The following is a 25,338-nucleotide window of genomic DNA, read 5'->3' as shown; positions in this document are numbered from 1 at the left end:
ACAAAGGCGTAAAAGGCACATGGTTTCGAATCAGACTGACTTGAATTCACATCCAGCTCAAACTACTGGCTACTTGACTGTAGATAATGTAATTTAACCTTTCTAAGCCTCAGGTGCCTATTCCGTGAAATGAAACAGCATAAATAAACACATTACCAGGTACACAAAGTAAGCACTAAATATACGCTACCAAAGCAAATTAAAATTATAAATGCTTCAGGATCTCTGTTTTGTTAGAGAAAAAAAGTATTAAAAAAGTAATGGGAACATCTGACTTGTGAAACCTCTCTGGTTAATTCCTTGATCTTCTTTTTCGCTGGCCCTAGTCACTCATGTAGATATGATGACTCATACTACTTGTCATTAAAGAGCCTAGAAGGCTAGCCAGGGACTAAGAGAAAGCCCTTTTTTAGATACAGGTGTCTGAACCATGACAATAGGCAATCACAAAATCATCATACAGACATGTGGATGAACTAGTAGTAAAAGGCAAAACACCAAAATTAGAATTTAAGCATTTTTAACATTAAAATACTATTGAAAGTAACTAGATGCTATGAAAAAAATTAGTATTAAAATAAATGTAATACAATTTCTGGAAAGAACTTAATTTATTGACAGTTTAGATCCATAAAGATGAAAAGCGCATAAGAGTTCTAAATTAGAAAATATGTTAGGAGATCAAAAGCTATCATTGTAATCACTACCTACCACAATAAAAGAAAATAGCAGTCCAGAATCAACTTAAATTTTCAAAAAATCATAATGATTATACCCATACTAAAAATAATACAGAATTGTCATTTTTACATATAAATAAGTTTACTGGGAAAGAAAATGTCAAATTTTAGAACTGTGTTACTGTCTATTAGAAACTACTCATTTCTAAGGCAGAACCAAGTTTCATTAGCCAATAGCTGCTCTGAAGAATGAAGCTAATTTACATTTAAAATAGGAGTACAGTCTACTCTTTAAAAGCACAATGGTAAACACACCAATTTGACAATTACATTAATATGAGTATTTGCATAATCTGTCTTCTACACCTGTTCTTAATTTGAAGCAGCTGCAAGACAAATCATATCACACTAATCTCAAACGGCATTTGGGTGTTCCAAACAGTAATCCATATATCTAATGTTTTGAAGATATTTTATTTTTTAAATGTTTCCTGACCCTAAAAATGGTAAAAAATTTTAGAAGCCATATTTAAAATTTGGTTAATATTAAAGAGGAATAAGCATAATACCAAATAATGCCATCCCTTACATTTTTGGTATCCTCTGTTATTGACATAATAATACAGATTTTTATTTCTAGAGGTTTTCAAGTAACACGTATTTTGTCTATATGAAAAAGATTAAAAAGCACAATAAAAATATACCTGGAAAACATCAATAAGGAATGCAATCAGAGAATCAATAGCAAAATCCATTAATGAAGAACAGAGCAAAATTCTATAGATTATCTGAAAATGTGTTTGCAGCATAGATCATTGTGGTATCTTTTTGATATTTCCTTTTTCAAAACTGGATTCCATTTATGTTTAGCAAGTATTTCAAAATTTAATAAGCAGAACTTTACTTTCATCTTTTAAAGGATCCAGTTTGTTTTTACGTGTATTCAAACACATACTCAGAGCTATCAAAAGGAAGTCAGTTTATTATTGTTACATATTCTTCTAGTTCATATACTTAAATTATTCAGCTAGATTCTAGCTGGTGGAATATAAGATGTAATCTGTCAACAAAACTGTCTCTCTTTAATCTTCTATTATGAATAGAAAATGAAGTTATAGATTTCTAAAGATGTTATTTATTTCTTGAAAAATTAATGAGAGCATGTACAGTAATGAACTGGAGCAACAAAGGAAGTCAATGTGTTTATGTGATGTTGAACTCTGAAGAGGTAAACATTAAATGGATGAATTCTTAGTTCAGTATTTCATTCAGAATTTTATTTTTACAAGAGCTCACATAGTATGTGAAAAATAAAATACTAAACAAAATAATTGAAATTTACATTTCTAAGACATTTTCATGTATATTATTCAGCAATCCTCATCACGTAAGAGAAAACTGAGGCTCAGGCGAGTTAAAGAACTTGCCCAAGTGCTCACATTTTGTAACAGGTTAAGACTTGGGTATCCTAACTCCAGCTCTATATTCTTTTCCATAACTCACTGATGTCTGTTTGAATGAAGAGCAGCTATTATGATAAATAAATAGGATCAAGGGTTTTTCCTAAAATAATTTCTCAGTTTTTTTTTAATTTCACAGTATCTAAAATGCTTCCACACATGGCTTCAAACATAGGAAATACTGTTTCAAAAGTGACTGTGAGAGAGAACTATTTTCTATTTAGATAAATCTATTGCAATCTCTTACCAAGAACAGACTGGTTACTCTACGAGTATAAAAACAATTTTTATTACTATATAATTTAGGCAATAAAGCTAAGTTATAGTGATTGTGAGAAAAGCAATTTTCACAGTCCTGACCTCTATATAATTATATTTCTAAATATTCCTTATTTTATTTTTCTTCATTAAAAACCTTACATATATAATTGAACACACAGAAAAGTACTCTAAACAGGTAAGCTGGCATGTCATAGGGGTATGTGGAACATAATGCAATAAAGTATGTAATGAATATGGACATCGTAATATAGCCAACAACAAATTTCACTTTTTCTCCGAGTATCAGAATATTTTAACCTGAATAAATGAGTAATAAACTTCCAACTTTTAAAATAAGCTTGCTTCTTCTTGCTTTTGCTGATAAGGGGAAAACTAACTCATTATCAAAGTTAAAACTTTTGGCATATAACACATAAAAAAGGATAATTTTTTGTAAATATATGTTACTGAGAAGGTATACTTTTTTACTATAATAAAGCATTGAGACAATAAAATTTTAGAGCTTGAGTCATGTCTTCTCAGTTGACAGAAAAAGGCAATGAGGAGATAGAACTGAACTGCCCCTCCTGACGGTCATACAGTCAGTAAATGGTGGAGTCAGACCTTGAACCTAGTGCCTCTCCCAAATAGCACAGAGGCTGATCTCTTACCTTTATTATAAAGCATAAAGGGAATACCAGCAGGTCATTTAAAACACGTTCTTGCTTTTCCATGGTCCTAAAGTAAGCTATACCCTAAACATCAATCTCACGTTTAAAAATAGCTACAAAACATGAAACTACGTACATTTCTAGCCTGGCATGATGATCCCCCATGAATGTACGCACAAATTCTGATAACATCAATGTAAAATATGTGTTAACAGTATCAGTGGGAGGTTGAAGTTCAAGTGAATTTCAATTCTTCAAGGTTTTCTGTATTGCCTGAATTATTTTTGAAAGCACATATTGTTTTGTTAATCACTAGAAATAAGGCTATTTTCAAATAGAACAAAGAACAGTAGTTATAAATATTTGTCATAAAACATACTCTTAGATACCTTTGCTGGTATGAGGGTCCAGCTTACAAGTATTCTGATGTTTCTCATGTTAAAACAGCACCTATTACTCCAGTGTTAGTCTCAGTGATGAAGAAAAATAAATACCTGCCACTCTTAGCATGATAATCTTTTTAATGTAAAAAAATTATTAAAATACTTTTCTACACTTTTCCCTCTCTCTTTTTTTAAATATCTGGTAACCCTTTTGTGATACTCTCCCATTTTCCTTTTAATCATCTCTAATCATATTACTTACCTCACACTTGTTTTCATACTTAAATATCCCTTTTAAATTCTGGAACTCAGACCTAAATAAGTTTTAAAGAACCACAAACAAAGCCTCTGGAGGCAAAAAAATGAAGACTAGCTTATTCTGCTCATCTGTAAGTGATGGGTAATTCACTAAACACAGAAAAGAGAAACCCAATTTATTCCATAGAACACTCTAAAAAGCCATAACTGTCAAGCAGTTTTTTTTTTTAACCTCAAACCACGAGTTTTGTTTAAAATGGCTTAGAAGAATGGTTATTATTCTGAATTTTTATCTAGCCAAATTGTCAACTCCCTGAGGATAGGAACATCTTTGAATCCCCTATGGTACCTGGTGTCTGCCTGGCAAAGTGTCTAACATACCGAGGGCATTTAGTCATGTTTCTTTGATGGACTGATTGAGAATATAAATTCTAATACATGGAAATACTGTAAAACAGTTTTGCAAATCATGCTGCTGTTTTGTGTGTAGTTTGTGGTTTTTCCTCTGCAGCATGATAATCATTTGTTTCACATGATATTCTGTGGATTAGGCTTTTCAATTTATTTCTACATTTCTCCTGAACTCTCTTTCTAGTAAATAAATATCTACTTGTATGGAATATCAAGCAGAAAGGTAGAAAAAAAAGATTTATTAGCCACTTCTGCTTTAGTCTAGCAGTATTGGAAATTATTGTATGGAAATGCCAAATAACATAACCATATCAAACACTTACATAATTATTTCTTATTTGGTTCTCAAAAAATATTGCTTACTATCAATTATTCTTAGAACAGATGTTTCTTTTAAAGTAATTTGCATTAACATGATACTGTAAATTAAAGCTATTTTGACTCTTTAGTGATGGTAAGATACATCTTAGCACTGAGTAAACCATTTATCAGTGCTCCATCAAGAACTTTACCATAATGCACATTGCTTCCAACAAGTTCTGATGTCCTCAAGGACCCAGAAATCACTAGAGTGTATCAGAGTCTCATGCATATGTATATGTATTTCTGTACTTCATTGAATAACTTCTATGTTCTAGCATTTAACAAAGGGGTTGCAATATGGAGCTTGAAGACCAGATTAAACAGTGCGCTGATTTTTTGTTTGTTTTTGGCTTGTGCAATGAAAGAAAGAAAGAGACAGAGAAAAGGTGGGAGAGAGGGAGGTAGGAAGAAAGAAATACCTTCTTCAAAAGAAAGATGAGGCCGGTTGCGGTGGCTCACGCTTGTAATCCCAGCACTTTGGGAGGCCGAGGCAGGTGGATCACGAGGTCAAGAGATCAAGACCATCCTGGCTAACACGGTGAAACCCCGTCTCTACTAAAAACACAAAAATTAGCTGGGCGTGGTGGAGGGTGCCTGTAGTCCCACTACTCAGGAGGCTGAGGCAGGAGAATGGCGTCAACCCAGGAGGCGGAGCTTGCAGTGAGCCGAGATCGCACCACTGCACTCCAGCATGGGCAACAGAGCGAGACTCTGTCTCAAAAAAAAAAAAAAAAAAAAAAAAAAAAAGGAAAGGAAGATGAGCTCTCAATGTACAACATATTTCCCTCTCCTCATTACCTTGCACCCAGTCTACCACATACTTGCCCTGGTATTAGGAGTTTAACTTACTGGCCTAATGAGACACAAAATGCCTTACTGCAAATAAATATTAAAATTAAAGTTAGAAGAAACCACATAGAAGAAAAACTGATAAAAACAGGTAGACAAACCTTTAATAACAGTTTTGCTACAGAGAATAAAAATGATATAGTTATTGGCCTATTTTATTTGTTTTCCACATTCATGATGTATTTCTCTAAAGAAAAGTTTATTATACTATTTTTTTTTAATTTGAAAGACAAAATCCAATGGCACAAATTCCACAAACCACAAGTTTAAAAAAGATGGACTAAGTTCATTTTAATTTCATCCTGGATAATTACTGGAAAGCATGCAAGACCTATTATGAGAGGTGTGATTATTAAAAATCATTATGCATTTACAGCATCTCAGGGCCAAACCAATGACTAATTCTTATTCTCATGGTGCCCTGGATAAAGTGATGACGAACGTGTCCAAGAATAATCCTGGTTTGGCTGGGCAGAGTCACATATAGCATAGAGACCTCACATTCTTCCTCCACCCTCCAGAATGGGGCAGCTTTCAATAAGATGGCAGCCTTTACAGAATAAAACATTTCTGCCCTTCCTGTCCTCCTGCTATTCCTCCAAACCAAGAATTCCCAAGGATGTGATTCATTTATTTCAAATATAACCTGAAAAGGGTGGAGGAAAAAAGAGACCTTGTAATCCTTGCAATCGGACAGAACTGAAGTTTGACCCTAGGTACTTGGGAAATGTAATAAAACTTTCTGGCTCTCAGATTCTTCATAAGGAATATATGGACAGTTCCAATCAATTCTGGGGTTTACATGAGAACAAAATGAATGATCACTGGGGCAAAGTATCTGGAACGCAGAACACAGCAGTATGTGTCAATGGAAGTTTGGGGTTAAGAGAAAGCAAGGTTTCCTTGAACCTTCTTGCAGGTACCCCAAAAGTATCATTTTTTGCAGTATAGGTGGTTATAGTAATTGCTGCAGGAAATACAGAGAATTTATGGAACATGTCTTACTTCACTGCAGCTGGGAGGAATGTTAAGACTTTCTGAAGTGTTCCAGTGATACCAGAATCTAATATGTAATAGCTAAATGAAACATTTTTCTGTTCTGAACTTGTTTAAAATTCATCTTCTATGATTTTTCCCCACCCTTCAAAAAACATTTGCTTCTCTACTTGCAAAATATGCAAACGTTTCATTTAGTTAAACTATCCAGTGTTTGTTCCACTGCTTACATATGTTCCATCAGAATCCCCCATCAGCACTGCCAACACTCAGTAGTAACTTCCTGGAGGGAAAGAATCATCTTTGCATAGTTTACTTTGTATTGTGCTTTACCTAGTGCTGAGTATATACTGAGTCTTTAATAACATTTTAAGTATAAATAAAAATATTAAAACTTAAAACCCTATAACCCACTGAACTTTAGTCACATTAATACACAGGTTTGCATATTTCTAAATTTTCCTAGAAGAAAAAAACAAACAAAATTTATTTCACTAAAGTATTTCAAGTCATAAAATCTCTTTTCACATATCCCTAGGGTCCCATGAGTCAGTACTAATATATTTGGTAAACTATTGGTGGCAGAAGTTGCTAGATGTTCGCCCCAAAATTCATCCTTCTGTTTTTCTCTAACAAAAGAGCCCCAACTTTGTTCGATGTGACACAGTGCCTGACTAAACATGATCAGCTTCATAGACTCAGCTGAAGTGATGGGTATTCATATGATATTGTTCAGGATGGTGAAAGAGAAACAGAAGTCACTGTTTGAGGCTTCTGAGAAAGCTGGTTATTAAAGGGGACAGCTTCAGCTGGTCTGCACCTATTTTTATTTTGCCCTTTCTGTTTTGTCATTCCCTTCTTTTTGCCTAAAACATGGGCATAATGCTTGGAGGAAGGAGAGTTATCTTGCAGCCATGAAGACAAAAGCTACATACAGGAAGAGCAGGAAGCTAGCTAAAAGGAACCTTGGTCCTCTGTGTCATCCTTGACCAGTTGTACCAGTCAGCTCTGGACTACTTGTCTATGGAGTTCATGTTTCGTAAAAAAAAAAAAATCTGTAATCCTAAATAGAGTAGCTAATAAGCTTCATAGTAAATTTAGATAATATTTTAGTGGAAACATATATAATTCATGTGGCTAAGGCAATAGATATAATTAAATCATAAAAATTATATACCAATAAATCACATAGGAAGTATAGTTTCTTGATATTTGAGAAATCCTCACATCTTACTTGTAATCACATATATTTCTTTTTTTTTTTAATTTTTTTTTTTTGAGACAAAGTCTCGCTCTGTTGCCCAGGCTGGAGTGCAGTGATGTGATCTCAACTCACTGCAACCTCCACCTCCCAGGTTTGAGCAATTCTCCTGCCTCAGCCTCCCAAGTTGCTGGGACTACAGGCATGTGCCACCAGGCCCAGATAATTTTTTGTAATTTTTTAGTAGAGATGGGGTTTCACCGTGTTAGCCAGGATGGTCTTGATTTCCTGACCTCGTGATCCGCCCGCATCGGCCTCCCAAACTGTTGGGATTATAGGCATGAGCCACAGTGCTGGGCCAATCACATATATTTCTTTTTTTTTTTTTTTGAGGCGGAGTCTCGCTCTGTCGCCTAGGCTGGAGTGCAGTGGCGCAGTCTCGGCTCACTGCAAGCTCCACCTCCCGGGTTCACGCCATTCTCCTGCCTCAGCCTCTCCGAGTAGCTAGAACTACAGGTGCCCGCCACCACGCCCGGCTAATTTTTTGTATTTTTAGTAGAGGCGGGGTTTCACCATGGTCTCGATCTCCTGACCTCGTCATCCACCCGCCTCGGCCTCCCAAAGTGCTGGGATTACAAGCGTGAGCCACCGCGCCCGGCCTCACATATATTTCTAATACCATTTTCCCAAGCAGGTATCTCACTTCTGGTTCCCTAGTGAAAGTATCATTGATACGTAGTGGCATTAGAAATATGATTAATATAGAGCAATGAGGAGTATATTTTGCTCAGAAAATAAGTAGGAATTAAGGGATTTATTGTAAGCAAACAATGTGTGTATAAAATTCATAAAACAGAAGATAGAATCAAAGAAGAAAATATTCAGATAAAGATAAAAAAGAATCAATTGTTATTGCTAAAAAAGTATGTTATATGATATCTAGCCAAGAAAAGGAATCATTAGAAAGAGTATTTCATAAAGAGCCTGTCTAACGGAAGCAAAGTAGTAATATGAGAGAGAGTTGGGTAATGTGACCTGAATTATGTCTTCTAATGATATTCATATCTGCTTCTAAGTTTTTTTCTACAAAAACAGATAACCCGATAAATATCATACTTTAATACTTGTTTCATCAGTTGAATGGAAGTGATACCATAGTCTTATAGGACGGAGAAGGAGCAATACAGTTTACAGAATCCAATTCAATTTGGCAAGAATTTTATTAAGCATCTACCATGTGTCAAGCATTGTGGTAGGAAGTGAGGTTATAAACATGAATAAAATGCAATTTCTGACATGAAAGAATTTAGAGTCTGAGATTGAGCTAGAGAAGTAATCAGATAACTGTAATAAAATATGGTATAATCTATCTTTGTAACTAGTATATTTGGGATAATAAAATAAAAATGCCGTTCTGGATATTCACTTGTGTGAGGAGGGATTTTTTTCTTTTTGATGCATCAGAGAAGACTCCAGGGATTAGGGGCCTCGAAGTATGTATAGGAGTTTGCCAATCAGATAAGGGGTGTTGGAATGACCTTCTAAGCAGATGGAGAAGCAGGAACAAAAACAAGTTGGCATCAAAGTTTGCACAGTTAATGCAAAATGCCTGGCATATGTAAAACAACCTACTCATTTGTGAATGAATGAATGAATAAATGAACAAATAAATAGTATGTTTGGAGAGCAGTAAGGATTAAGTCATGGATGTAATGTATCAGGTGTATGATGGTGCATAGCACCAGTCTATGAAAAGCCTTTTGTGACATGCTGGGGTTGAAGAACAGGGTAATTTTTACATGATTAGGGCACAGGAATACGACACTAACAGATCATAAGGGCTTAATGGCTGGAGTCTACAGAATGGGGTCAGGAAAAGCTGATGAAAACATTGGACTGGGTAAGGAAAAACAAATAACTTCACTTTGGAACGTGTTGATCTAGGTTGAGATGCCCCAGTCAGCAAGTGAAAAAACACATCTGGAGCCTAGGAGAAAAGAGGGGCTTGATAGAGTTATATACAAACACTGGTCTATACACTCAACAAATTTATGGAAAACCTATGATGGGCCAGATAGTGGAAATGTGAAGATGAATAAGGCACAGTCTTGGCCCTCAAGAAGCTTATAGTAATTATGATTTGGTGTGATACATATAAGAATAGATGCATTAACAAGACATATAAGTAATATATGGAAGGGAATAATTAATTCCACATAGTGTGTGTTTGCTGGTGAGGATGGGGAGGACATTAAAGGAGACTTCACCGAGGAGTTGACACACAATTGAAATTTAAAAGATGCAAAAAAGATTTCTAGATGAAAAGGTGAAGAAAGGCCTATTGAGAAAAAAGAATGGAAGGCCAGCTACATGGAGACATGAACTGATGTTTGAGTAACTATAAGTAGTTTGATATTGCAGCTCATATAACATGTAAAAACTGGGTAGTGGACAATGAGATCAGAGTGCCAGAGCCATTGCAGCAGACAACTATCAATCTATTGATTGATACTATACAATCAATTTTTTCTTAAGGTTTCTAATACCAAAGGGAAGCCCATTGAGCATAGCAGATATATACTGAGGAGTTTAGGATGCAGATATTATTTTAAAAAATTAAAGATAAGAAGGGAATGAGTTCATTACTGAAGATTTTACATAAGAAATCATAATAGTAAAAATAAAATTCTGACAATATTGTTGGAAATGATCCTGAAAAGGCTGATCAGAGAGAGACATCTCAAGAAACCTGCTCAGAATCCTTTTTAATTAGTTCAGATTTAGACAATAAATATATAAACAAACAAAAGTTAGTGGTGGGCTGAGATTCAATAACTGTTGCATCTGGAAGTAACCTGAAGTATCACTAGTTCAGCCTTTTCATTGCAAGGGTTGGAAAACTGAATCCCAGAGAGGTAAAATCATATAGTATATTGATAGAATTTGGGGTTAACTGTTTTCTTGTTCCAGAAGAGAAGAATAGTTCAGGGTTCCTATATATTACTCTGTAGGTCAGCTGTATTGTAAGCCAGCTGTATTGTATCTCCTGGAGAGTTTTAAGTATCTTTATTTCCAAAGATTCCATCCCTCGTTCCTCAATTTTAATTCAGTAGTCTGGGATAGACCCAAGATCTCCATTTTTATAAGACTTGCAAGTAATTTTTTAGACTTGAAAATGAATTGTATAAACATCCTCTAAGACTGTGTATGAGAGTGGTGATTGTTATTGATTAAGGAAAATAAATTCTCCTGAAATGAAGGAAAACTTCAAATGATGGCCATGATTTTGAGAAACTATAATTTTAGTCATATTTTAATCACCAGTTAATATGTTTTAAATGCTTGATTCTATGGGAAGAAGGTAGAATGTAGAGAGAATAATTTTGTTTTTTATGTTTGTTTGCTTTTACAGAGATATTCTATCCAAGAATTTGCTACAGTCTTTCTGTGAGACAACAGATTTTTTCATGTCAGCACATCATAATGTTCAATGTGTTCCTTGGTTTGTCACTTGAGAACATGCAGTAGCACTAGCAGTAGAAGATGTCAAGGTGGCAGCTTTTACAGCAATGCAAGTGTTAGCATTAAAAGTGTAAGGATTTATATACTATGCAAAGGAATTTTCTGTGTATTTTGTGTTATCAAAATGCTTAACTATTAGGTACTAAAGGTTCTGCGTCTACACTGATAAAATTTAAAACTGTAAAAATAGGCACAATCAAATGACAAACTTAAAAACCACAATACTTTTAGCCACAGCTTGATGTGATTCAAGACCTTTAACTGGATTTAGACAGAGGCTCTCTAACTGGGTGGGGGCAGGGTGGGGGCAGGGTCAGGTGGGCATAAAATCCTAAGTTCAGAATCCCTGCACCAAACTAGGAAACAATGAATGGCCATTAAAGTAAAGTCTCTACTGATTTACTCAATATTTGTGAGAGGTCTCTTCATACTCAAGACATGGCCTTTCCCTATTCCCTTAAAAAGCATGCTAGAGGCTGGGTGCAGTGGCTCATGACTATAATCCTGACACTTGGGAGGCTAAGGCAGAAGAATCACTTGAGCCCATGGGCAACATAGTGAGACTTCGTCTCTATTAAGAAAAAGAAAATGAAGAAGAAAAAGAAAAAAACATGCTAGGCAACTTTTACTCTGAAGGAACATTGATTAATTGATTGATGCCAGTGGAGATTTACAATTAAGGAGGATAAAAATTTTAAGACAGGGAGCTTCTCTCAAGTCTTCAATAAAATAACAAGGAAAGTAGGGGATACTTGTTTGTTCATTTTGGGTGAACATAGACGAGAGATGGCAGGATTTGGTAGAATAGAGCCTTAAAATTCACAGATGTTATGGATTTGTGTGGTTATTTGCATATGATCTCTAAGTCTCTAGACATTGCACCTGTGCAGTTCTTCAAGCCATGAAACAATCAAGTAGCTAAAAGGTTGATCTGGTCTTTAGATTGCTGACTTCTCACACACATAACCTAATTCCTAAACTCATATGGATTTTTCTATCACTAATGTAGCTTTGCTGCTGTCTACCTCACTAATGTAGGAGAACCTATAATGTAAAAAAACATGTTTCTTTTTTGAAAATTTAAAATTAATCACAGGGAAAATTTTATTGAAATTTTTAAAGTTGTTAACTGGTATTAGACTTTGTATAAGGCAATGGTAGCTTGGTTCAAAACAAGGACAGTATACAAGAAAGTCTGCACAAACCTCACCAAATTTTTGAAATGGAAATTTTTTTAAATTTGAGGATTCATGAAGATCTATGGATATATACATTGTGAATGTCGAGGATCTACTATAATTCTACTATAATTAGTTCTACCTCATCTAATCAGAGAATACAATTTTCATTTTGAAAAATCCACTCTACTATAGTAATTTATTAGCATTTATCAAGTCCCTTTGGGAAAAGGAACTTAGTGACCAAACATAATTTAACTAAAATCGTGTTAGATTCTTGTAATGAGCTTATATGATTTTCATATTAAGATAGGTTGACTTAAATATTTTGAAAGAACAGGCCGGGTATGGTGGCTCATGCTATAATCCCAGCTCTTTTGGAGGCCAAGGTGGGTGGATCACTTAAGGTCAGGAGTTTGAGGCCAACATGGTGAAACCCCGTCTCTACTAAATATACAAAAATTAGCTGGGCCTGGTGGTGCATGCCCGTAATCCCAGCTACTCGGGAGGCTGAGGCAGAAGAATTTCTTGAACCCAGGAGGCAGATGTTGCAGTGAGAGGAAATCTTGCCACTGCACTCCAACCTGGGCGACAGAGTGAGATTCTGCCTCAAAAAAACAAAAACAAAAAAACAATTTATTCCACATTTGTTTCATCTTTCCAAATGCTGTGCTTCCAAATTCAGCATTACTAAAATAATCATAATCAGCACAATCTTAGATGTTCTTAGAAGAACTGGTGATTTAATATAACTATCCCAAGCAATTCTAGTTTATTCATTTTGTAATAGATTTTCTGAAAAAGCAGACCAAAAGATTAAGGAACAATGAAACCACTCTGATGACAATTTTTTAAAAAGCCACTATAAATGTCATAACAGGAGATTTCTAGCACTAAAAAGAAAAGGAAAAAGCCTTAGGGTTCCAGGTTCTTCTAAGTAGCTGAGATACTCAAGAGGAGAAGTGCTTTCCTATTGAAACTCCAACTTAAATAGCACAAACTATTCTTGGTGTAAGACAAGAATTAAATATTAGATACTGGATTGTAAGAATGGACACAGTTTTATTTTGTTAGTAAAATGATACATTAGAATATCTTGTAGGTTCATGATAGAATTAGATAGTTACAGATATTTAAAGTTTCTGTGTTCTTATGGGACCAAAGAGACAGCAATAAAGTAAAATAGACAAGATTACATGATGAGAGAAGAAAATAAAATGGTAAAGGAGAAAAGAAAGCAGTAGGAAAGGTGAAGGTAGCAGAAACATTCTAAGAAAGCCAATAGAAATGTAGAAGGCAGGTTGATAGAAATATATAAATAGAATCCACAGAGGAAACACAAATAACCTTAAATGTAAGTAAATTTCAAAATAATTTTACTTTTTGTCTTTAATCATGTGCTGACACGGTTCTTCACTTTGTCATTCAATTTAGCTTGTATAACACTTCCAAACATCTTAAGATAAAATTCACAGCCTAAGTCTTAAATCCTATAGAGAGCTCCCATAACAATATTAATGTTCTATTTCTTTCTTGCTCTCACTTTAGTTAAGGTAGAGAAATCATGGGAATACATATTTAAAATCCTAATGGATTACAGAAAGAAGCAAGTGCTTGGGTAGCTAAGAAAAGCAAAAATTTGGCCTCCTAGATAGCAAAGTTCTTCCATATTTAATTTATGGAAGTTCAGTATTATATATGCAACATACATTTTCTTTCACTGCAATCTGAGAAGCAAAAGTACATTTATTAATTCCGTATTTTCTATTTATCATCCATGTTAAAGTATGATTTTTCTCTATTCATTATTGATCACATTAGAACTGCAGATCCTAAGAGTTACTGATGAACGATGAAGAATGACGGGGATTTAAAATTATCTGTGTTGCAATCAACTAAACAGTGTTTATGCAAAAATGTTCTCCTTCCTGTGGACATTGCTTGATGTGGCTGAAAGGCCTTAAATTTTATAAACTCCCCCTTTTATTGACCTTCTTTAATAAATCCAGTGCTAATTTGATTGCTTTAGTCTCCTCTTGTCTCTTCTGCTTTTTCTTCTTGCTCTAAAAAAATATGAATGTTACTGAGCTCCTCTTTTCAAATTACCTTTTTCAGCAATCTCCTCTACTACCATGGATTCACCTATCACTTCTGTGTTTGTTCCCCAAATGTTTCTCTTCAGTCTTGACCCTCTGTCAAGCTTTCTTTCAAATTTGCTAAAAGCTAGCTATTTCTACTTCCTTGTCTTGCCATCTCCTCAAACTCAACATGTCTAAAGCTTAAGTCATCATCATGCCTACCTAAATAGTTTTTAAAGGATTATCCTTATTCCAGGTTTCTCAGAATTCCCTTCACTGAAAATATCCTCCAAATGTACCATTGCTATCTTCACAGACCACTGCTTTGATAATTTCACTTCCTCATCAAAAAACTTTAATAGCCCCTTCTACCCAATCCATAAAATACTGACTTCTTAGCTTGACGTTTTAAGCTCTATACAACCAGCGATGTGTATTTCTAGCCCCCAACCCATTCATTATTCCATTAGTATGACATCTTTAGGCTGATCAAAACAAACTACTTACGCTTGCCTAACCAGATCTCAGAATTTCCTATGTCTACATCTTTGATGACATCTTTAAAAAAATTCTCCATCAAAAATTACTTTATCTACCAAATTCCTTTTCTTTAAGCCCAACATACATGCTACCTTCTCTACAAAGTCTTCCCTGATCACTTCTAGCCTGAATTGTTTTCTTTTTTAAATGCTTATTGTTCTTTCTGTTTTTCCCATTTCTACAGCACATCCACTGTGGCCAATAATGTGTTTATTTGTGCACAACTCTGAATATCTCCTCAACTAAGTCATAAGTCCTTGAGGATATTACACATGATAAATAATCACTCAATTTATACTGAATGAATGAATGAATGGTTTTTTTCCTCCTCCAAATCTCCTCCTTTGCTCCACCCAGCACAATCTCCTCCTTTTTCATTGTTTCAACAAGTTTATTTATTGAGCTCTATTATTCACCAAGCACTGTGCTAGGCACTAGAGAAGAGTAGGGAATTCATGATTCCTGCTGTCGTATAGCTTACAGTTTAATAGAGAAGATAAACATTAAAATATACGTTTATGTTTGGAGAGTGTGAAGTATATATGTGGTGGGAGCCTATAGCAGGGGAAAACACTCTAGTATTCCTTAAAACACACAATTACAACAAGGGCATACTTCAAATCATTGAAATAGCTGGGGATAGTAACAAATTACGGCCAAATGCTATGATATAGAATATATATCATAACCTGGAATTAAATATCAATTTCCTGGAGGCTAGCATAATGGTAATTATTTATTAACTCCTTATCCAAGGATTCATGCTAAGTACTTTACATAATATAATGTTTGGTCTTCACAGCAATCTTGAAAGGTTAGGTATCTTTATTCCTATTTTAGGGATGAGAAAACAGGCTCCAAAGAGATCAGGTTATTCTATCCAAAGCCCTACTAATGGCAAGGGCAGGCTTCAGATCTAAAACACATGGTTCTTTCTTCTATACGCCATGAGTAGATCATACGGTAAGTTTTCCACACAAGCATGCTCAGTAGTAATGAGCTCAATGTCCCAGACCCTCCTCCACAGGGTGTCAGCCTTGAGCAGCTGGTCATGGATAGAAACATCATCATTGTATTCTATAACATTCTTTTAAATTTGCCTATTTCATGCTGCCTTTTAAGAAATGTTCTTCACTGGAATGGGAAAATAAGAGCCACACAAGACATAGTCTGTTCTTGCAAACAGTATTTGAATTAATTCTTTTTTTTATGATCAAGAAATAATGTATTAGACCTCCTGCTCATTTTTCAATACACAGAAAATATAAATAGTAAAGAATATCTTTAAAAACTTATTTCTAAATTTCTGGCATCACAATAGATTGCTCTATTTAAACCTGTATCTCAATTTTTCTGACAATGCTGCTTTTATTTGGAACAAAATGTGGTTTAGCTTCTCTCCACTTCTTCTACGTTATATTTAAAAGTAATATTGAAACATAAATATTCAATTTCATTCTTTATCGCTACATAAATAAAATTTTACCATTTCCTAAAATACATTTTGTAATGCCTGATTCTATATCCCATATAAGTTAGTATTTTCCTTCAGAATATTTTACAAATTATAAACTTTTATAACTTATTCTTGATTTTTTACATAGAATATGGAATTTCAGTATTGCTAATTAGTTTACTATAGAATTTCTGGTTTTGTCAGCTTTTGTTATTTTTAACAATTTGGAATGAAACAGTAAAGTAAAAATAATGTTAAGTTGCATTATATCAAAATATATTTCAATGTAGATTATTAAAGTAAATACATTGGTTAAATAATTTTTATGTAGCTTACATTTCTCATAAATTCAATTTATAATATTTCAAGGCATTAAACAACACAAAGCTTCCTCAGATATACAGAATTATATTTGCACAATGGTTTTCCATACATATGGGATTTAATTCTTTGTTTCCAAGGCACTGTTTCTGGATGCGGCATGTTAATAAACAAATGTTTGGTAACAAAAACCAAGCAAACAAAAACATAATCCTTACTTCATAAGCTAATATCCAACAAGATATACCCAATCCTGAAAAATTAAGATTTTTCTCACTTACTTCAAAATGAAAACAAAATAAATATTTAACCATGGAATTTAAGATCTTGTTCATCAGTTAGCCCAACATCTTTATTTTAAAGATGTTAAGTAACTTCCTCAAACTTATATAACTATTTGTGGCAGAGTCAGAATAAGACCCCCAAGTTTAATTCTCTTTTGCTTTTTACTATTCCATTCTTGAACTTCTTAAGACAGAATTATAAAAATTTTAGAATTCAATTACCTATTAGAAAGGAGAACTTTATATTATATATTAACCTACAATGAAGGAAGTGATTACAATGCTAAAAACTAATATTCATCTAAGATAGCAAAGCAATGGCATTTACCTTAAATTTACGTCTCTGCTCTGCACAGCTGTTGAAGAACCACAAGTCTGTCTCATGGCTGTAAATGTAACAAGAACAATAATGCGACCAATTTTCATATCTAAACTAAATTAAGTAGATTTGTCATAGGCTAGAAAATTGAAAATGTATTTTACAAAAATTTTTTTAAATTTACAGATTATGGAAGTGTGCATGTGTGTATGTGCATGTTGGCATTTGTGTGTGTGTGGGGTGGTGTGTTAACTTACTCTTTCTAAACTGAAAATTAATTTCATGAAATTGAAAGGATTAAGTATTATTCTTTTTGGCTAACTTTCCTCGTTATGGATCACTATGAATATGTCAAGTCTAGGAAGTGCTAGGAGTAGATTTAAATAAAGAAAACAAATTAAAGTGAGAAGCTGTCTTTGGCTGTTATTATTAGGATATGTTTTCTGGGATACACAGTAAGAATGTAAAGCAGAAACATCTGGTAATGCTTAAGTTAATATTGGCTCCCATTTGCATCACAATCTTTATATATTATTCATCAATATGCCATTTATCAATGTACTTGCTGATTGCACCTATTCAACTGGTGTTTCATGTAATGAGATTTTGTAAACATGTTTCAAATACATATATTCAGATATCTATACATGAAAGTGAAATCACTACTACAATTGGCACTCAAGCTTGTCAGATGTGATGTTTTCTTCTTTCCATTTTGCATTAGACATGCTAATATCTATGCCATCTGTAGCACAAAATCCTGAACAAATGTAAATGAAAAAATAATAGTAGATAAATACTTGTCTACTAAAAATAGACTCTGTACCATGTCACACTTCAAATCTGGCCACCACTTCTTAACAGAGAAAAGAAATTCAGGTGAATGTTAACAAGCAACTGAATATTGTTCTTGTGACTTGAGCCATCAAAACAGATTTTGAAATCTGTATTTTCTTTCAAACTTTATAAAATAGTTCTCTATCAAAACTATACTTTAAAATAAAAAATACAAAGTATCTCTTTTGGTCCTCTAAAGATGTTATGCCTGACATATTAAGAACCATCATAATCGATTAATACCAAATATCTTGCCTTGCACCTACAGATTTTGAAATATTTTCAATTATCCTTTTGAAATGTAAAGATAATACACTAACTCTATTATGAATGTTTTGTTAAACACTTGGTTAAGTAGAAAAAGATCTAAATTTTGAGAGAATTATATAAGAAAAATTTTAAAATGTTAATTTCATATCAAATTATTGAAAATTTTAACGAAAACATTGTACCCTTTTTTAAAACATAAGTGGCAAATAGTGCAACTCATGCTAAATAATATTTGAAGATACAAGGATAAGCATTACCTAATATTCCTGTTTGACAACAGATGTGTAAGCTAGTATCAAATGCTGTTAAGCTTTTATTAGATTTTTAATACAATCCCAGCATGTCTCCAGTTGCTAAGCTTATCAAGTCCTATGAAATACTAAAAATGAAGGCTCACATTATATTAATTGCAGTGTATATTTTGGTGAATATGTCTCATTCAATATCTCCAAATTCTCATTCATAAAACCCAACTTCTCGTTCCTATATTTTGGCATGAGATCTCATTAAAATTACAAACTAATACTGAAATGCTAGTTTTATAGTCTAAACAATGGAGATATATTCAGATTAATATGCATCACAAAATGAAAAACAAGTGACACAATGAAAGTCTTTGTAGTCATGGTCAGCAACTGCAATTGTTAAAAGGCATTTATGATAGCTTTAATCATTCTTTTATGCTAAAATAACAAAACTGGACACTTCTGCTCAAAATTTTACTTATGCATTGATAAACAACAATTTCTTATTTTAGAGCCATTAATATTCCCACATTCTATTGTGGGTATTTTGTATGGAAAAGTATGTATATTTTAATCCAAGTATCAAATCTTGCCTTTCAATGCAACAACAACAACAACAACAAAAAAAAAAATAGAAAAACTAAAGCCCAGCCATTCTTTCCAGAGATACCCTGGTAACCAGCAATATAGAAACTTCTACTGGACTTAGCTTTGGAGAGGAAGAAGCAACTGTGAATTCCTCTATTTTGTCAAGAAATATGATAAAATAGAATTAGGAAAATATATAGTATTTTTTAGACACTCAAAACAGTAACTTCATTCCTATCTTTTGCTTATGTTGCCAGCATCTAATTCTGCTTTTCTATTCCAACAATAAAGCAAAATTCCCACTCTGAAGCCATAGTGAGGATAAACATTTCATTTGCTATCTTCTGTGACTTCTATGTAAATTTTTCTCTGTCATGTAAATGCATGAAGAGACTCTCATGGAATCAGATAACTCCATGGAAATACTACACCTACGCTCCCATTATAAATTGGAGAAGAATATGATGGTGAGGAAAGTGACACAGAATTATTCATTAGTTAAAACAAAGGAATATGAAGTTGTTTTAAAAGAGAAAAAAAAACTGAAAAGAATCTTAAACTCAGGGTGATTAAATAAAACTTTCATTTCCAGTCATGGCAGACATCTGTACTCTGTTGAAACATCCCTTATCCCCAAGTCCCTCTTCTTCTCATCCACCCTCCACAGATGACTTTGTTCCCAGGAAAATCTACTCTTATCTCAAATTTGTTTAGGGACCATACATTTTATCTAGTTTTTAGGTAACAAGTAATTTTTGGATTGTATACATCAGAAGCTTATAATTCTCTCTTATACAAACTAAGCTCCAGAAGGCCATCATGTAAGACTTAGTTACTAACATCTGTAAGTACACCTGAAAATAAAAACAGACAGCTGGGCCATAAAAAATTGCTTTTTTTTTTTTTTTTTTTTGTTAAATAAAGCCACAAGAGATGTTAAAAAAACTAAATTTGCCTTATTAGACATGTATATAACATATGATTCAGGAAAAAGCATTATTTATCTTTCAACAGAGCTGGTGAACACTTTGAGAGATGTTTTATGCAATTCCAGAATTTACCTTCCAAACAGTCAAAAAATATACCAATATACCTTAAAAATGTTTTCTTCCCCCAAGAAAATGTCCCACATATTTTGGTTAAGAAGACTGCATAAAACAAGGATTATATTATGTAACAAAAGTTACTTTAAAAGACATACATACTATCAGTTTCACAGGACAAACATAGTGAGTAAGGACAACAAACTCCAGAATGTGTTTTTATAACTGTAGCAACAGCAATAACTCCTTGGCAAACTCAAACAGTTTTTTTGGCAATCCTCGAGGTTTTCTGCATTTGTCACTTGGATACAACTGCGGAAGGGTTGTCTAAGACTTCTTTGTTTCCTTCCACACCATTTTACTATAACTTTGCTTTTAAGAAAAAAATTTTACATTTCAACCCATGTATGAATAAAATCCCACACGGGGGTTTTATGCAAAATTCTTTATGCCTATGTATACCAAATGTGGTTCCTATGTATTTTTTGCAAGGAGTTACCTTGTAAACTTTTAAAATGTATGTCAATAGAATATTATTTTTTTTCTCTTTTAAGAAGATAAAATGAATTCTTTTTATGAATTAAAATTACCTACATATACAAATGTAATAATTTCCTGTATATATACAACTGGGTCTGCACATCTGTTATCATTATGAACATCTTTTAAAATAAGACCCCAAGGACAGGAGTGCTTTACTAACCTGCAGTGGTCTCTGTTTATCACTGCTCTTAGGAGATTTCAATCCACTTGTTTGCTGCTGTAAAAGAAGTTGTCTTGCTGCCTGGAGAGCCTAGAAGTAAAAATGAAACCATATCTAAATATTTTGTTGAAAGTTAAGTTATCAATTATCTCTTGGTTAATAGTAAAAGGCTTCAATGTACAAGAACTCCCATATTCCTTTCTAGAGAGAATCATTGTTGTTTATCTTCTAATATGAAAAAAATTGCCAAACACACATATATAACTTTACTCAAAATCACAGAGAAACATGCAATCCTACAGGAAATAAAGTTAATTTGTTTAAAGTGCTTAAAGAGGATAAAAATCATAAACTGCATCAATAACCTCATTTCCACAAGGAACTTGTCTTTGAGTGTTCAACTAAAATGCCCACTCCCTTTTAAATTATCATTCAATTTGCATTTTCATATTACAATTTTGAGCAAAAGCAGTAGACTTCAAGTGTTACCGGAAGCTGTAATTAAATTTGACAAATCAACATCAGATTATCTTGAAAGTGAATTAATAAGGATTTTCACTAAAGATTAAAAACACTTTTTTTGTACTTACAATTCAAGGGGAAACTTCTCCTTTGACAAAATAAAGTGCAGTTTTAATGCCAAATAAAATTGAGTGGTTTTCATTTGCATTCTTAGCAAAATCAGAGAACAAAGAAATTACCACTCAACCAATCAGGTTTGTTTCTATGTGTGACAGAATACCAATCAAAATAGAAGATGTTTTCATTTATTTTTATGTTTTCTTTCCCACTTAGGAAAATAAAACTTAACATAAGAAATTAATGTAAGCATTTCATTTACTGGAGGAGGAACAGTTCAGTAAATGTACTATATAAACTTAACATATAAATGCTAGTGCCATAGACCAAAATGCATAGTAAATTCTTCTAAAGGTAGGAGTATACACTAATTAACAAAAACTTTTAAGAGTCTCTTAAAAAATTCATTTTCTCTCTCAACAACTGAGTTCAATGAACACTAATGATGAAATTTTTCAACACATAAAACTAAATCATTGGCCTACTATGTTATTTACTGTTTTTGAATACAAGATAAATTTTTCACAATGAGAAAACATTATTGGATTAATATTCTTCTATAATAATTAAGAATTTCAGCTGATAAAAAGTACAATTTTGATTGTAATCAATGATCTGGTTTTTAAGAGAGTTTCTAGTATCCATGACAACAGTTGCTTTGACAAGATGTGCATATGGCATTACACTGCCAGCTGGTGTGAACAATGTTTGAACTACTGCATTGAGATGCTGAGCAAACAGAAAAAGTTGCCACGTCTTAACCCTCAGGGAAGGCAGTCATCCCCTGATCAATTATGAAAAGACAGAGAGGGCTGCTACAGTCTGGCTCCAAGCAAGTTTTCTGAGAAGGCAGGCAGACATAGAAACCAAAGTAAACAAACTGAATGCACTAGCACCATCTCCTAACAACATTGATTTGTCTTCCCATAGCAGGATCTGGCATAGTTTGTAAAGCACACTTTTTACATTTGGAGACACACTCACTCACGATAATCATCTTTGTTGATGTTTTTTAACTTTTTGAGTAATTACAAATTAACCTAAATATTTCTAAGGATAGCACATTCCAGTGAACTCAGGCTATTTATTATAGAGTTCAGTTTGAAAATATAAACAAAGAAAATCCGTAATTACTTTATTATCACAAGGCTCACTATTTGAAACTTTTTATTCAATATTCTAAATAATATATCTTTCCTCTTTTAATTGTCACTTATAAAGTGACTACAAATGATATTTTTCCAAATGGAAATTACAATAGCTGTCCTAGGCTGTGTCTCTGAAATTCTCAAAATAAAAAATGCATTCAATTATTTTTCCAGTTAATGCCTAATTGTTTTCATGTAGTTTTTTTTCTTTTCGAGTTGATGAGTTTGTCTACCTGTTGCCTTAATTTATATTAAATTATGTAGTTATCTATTATTCTCAAAAAATTTATTGAACACTGTTTAGGATCTTAGAATCATGAATGACAAGGACTAAAAGAAATCTTGAAAATCATCTAATTTTACCTCTTTATTCTAGCAAATAAGAAAAATGAAACCTAGAATAGTCAGTTGCTTTGTTCAAGATCACAAAGCAATTTATGAATGCTTTGTTCAAGGTCTCCTGGCTTCCAGGCCTGAGTGTATTCCAGTGTGCCATATTGTTTCTGTTCTGTCAAAGGAATCATTAGTAGGCAACGAGTAAGATTCTAGTAAAGGAGAATATATGACATTATAATGAATTATTCTTCACCAGTAAAGAGCGCATATTCAGTTTTCAGAATTTACATGGGAAACAACGGTATAACTTTTTTGTTTTGAATCTGTAAATGAATAGAACAACTATCACAGAATATTTACTGTTTTAATGGCTACTGCCCCCATCATTCTTAAATTGGATTTCATTATATATTAATACTTCCCTGATGCCTGATAGAACTCTAAACTTTTGTAACATCCTGAGTATCTGCTCAATTATTACTATAGAACTGCAAAATTCTAGAGCTGGACAAGGCCTTAGAAACTGTCTAGGCTACCTTTCTCAAACAAGTAACTGAAGAATCAATACTAGGATAAGTTGATTGAAGTCACAAAGCGGTAGCAGAGCCTGGTCAAAAACTCTAGCTCTTCTCTCCCAAGCTTAGGACCCCATCCATTTTACCATCCTGCGTTATATTCATTCAACATAACCCATGTAATCAATGGAATATGTCAATGCTACGTAATGTCTGTAGACAAACACTAGAAAATTAAATATATTACAAGTTTTGCTCATCAAAGTATCACTAGTCAAAAGCATACACCTACACTGTTAGTAAAGGAGTAATAATAGTAATGAAATATCACAAGATAGTTGGCTAAAAAAATGCTTTTACTGGCCGGGCGCGGTGGCTCACGCTTGTAATCCCAGCACTTTTGGAGGCCGAGGCTGGCGGATCATGAGGTCAGGAGATCGAGACCACGGTGAGACCACGGTGAAACCCCGTCTCTACTAAAAATACAAAAAAATTAGCCGGGCGTGGTGGCGGGCGCCTGTAGTCCCAGCTACTCGGAGAGGCTGAGGCAGGAGAATGGCGTGAACCCGGGAGGCGGAGCTTGCAGTGAGCCGCGACTGTGCCACTGCACTCCAGCCTGGGTGACAGAGCGAGACTCCATCTCAAAAAAAAAAAAAAAAAAAAAATGCTTTTACTTTTAAAGTATTTTGGTTTTCATATGCATTATCTCCAAAATAGCTGAGGATCATCTTTTAATACAAACTCTTAGAAAAAATAACTTCTTTCCTATTTCAACATTCTTTTGGTATAGTAGAAACTGCTATAGTAAACATAAGAGGTAGGAGAACAAAAAACAATTCTAGGAGATCAGGAATGATTTAAAACTCATAAGCAGAAAGCTCTGGCAGTTTGCATTCTCACTGCATGCATCATATGACATTTTTATTTCCAGTATTCTGGATAACACTTTAGGACTGAATTTCAATAAACAATTTCTCAGAGACATTTAGTTCATCTTTGCAATTTATTATTATAGCTACTCAAAAAATGAAAGATTATTAGATAAAACACTTCCATCAATATAAAATGTTAGGTGTCAAATGACACAAAATATTAATTTAAAAATCACTTGCCACTTCTATCAATACAAACAAAAGATGAAATTCAGGGCCATTCATAAAGTTCTCTGAGCCATCTAGTCATTTAGATGGTCACCCTCCCCCACAAAAATTAATTTAGAACAAAAGCAAAAGTTGTTTACAAAATTTCCTTTCACAATGATTGAATCTGTTTCCAATGTATCAGAAACAAGAAAGAGATTTCGAAGGCAGCCAAACCATATCTAGTTTCCAAAAACACATTTGTTTTTAATTAGGGGTGCACATTACTTAATGAAGTTATCCTATTTTAGGAAACCTAAAGAAAATTAAGATAAGACATCTTAAAATTTGAAATCAGGTTAAATTAAAAAATTTGAAAAAAGAAATAATCTTTATAAGAGATTAAACGTAAACATTTTGTTAGGCTGCAGAGATGTGGGAATGCACATTTTTCATAATTGAGTGCATTTTTCCTCTAAAATACTTACTGAAAACATCATTCCTAACTCTTACTGTGCAATTTTAACTAAATTTTTGTAAGAAAAGCAAAGTTCAAGCATACTTCTTCACTAATAGTAATTTTATGCTAGTTATGAACCTCACAGAATAATTCTAATGAGTAGGTCATGGTGATAATTAACTAAGGATGAAAATGCTTTGTAACCTGTCAGATAAATACTTTTCTCCACGGAAGAACACTGAAAACTTTCACCAAATATAAAATTATTTGAGAATAGTTTAGAAATACCCAGTAAAACAAAAAA

At 33.5% G+C, this 25,338-nt stretch overlaps 1 protein-coding gene across 2 annotated transcripts in view; it reads right to left on the bottom strand.

Moving 5' to 3' along the window:
• FOXP2 (forkhead box P2) overlaps positions 1–25,338 on the bottom strand; it is a 405,995-nt gene that overhangs the window by 138,730 nt on the left and 241,927 nt on the right. For both annotated transcript variants that reach the window (XM_030826322.1, XM_003261215.4), the window contains exon 3: positions 20,918–21,007. In XM_030826322.1, coding sequence (XP_030682182.1) covers positions 20,918–21,007 — 90 coding nt within the window. The remainder of the gene's footprint in view (positions 1–20,917; positions 21,008–25,338) is intronic.

This window comes from Nomascus leucogenys, chromosome 13 (genome assembly GCF_006542625.1).
Source record: "Nomascus leucogenys isolate Asia chromosome 13, Asia_NLE_v1, whole genome shotgun sequence".
NCBI lineage: Eukaryota > Metazoa > Chordata > Mammalia > Primates > Hylobatidae > Nomascus > Nomascus leucogenys.
The sequence above is the reverse complement of the archived record's forward strand: the minus strand, read 5'-3'. Positions and strand labels throughout refer to the sequence as shown.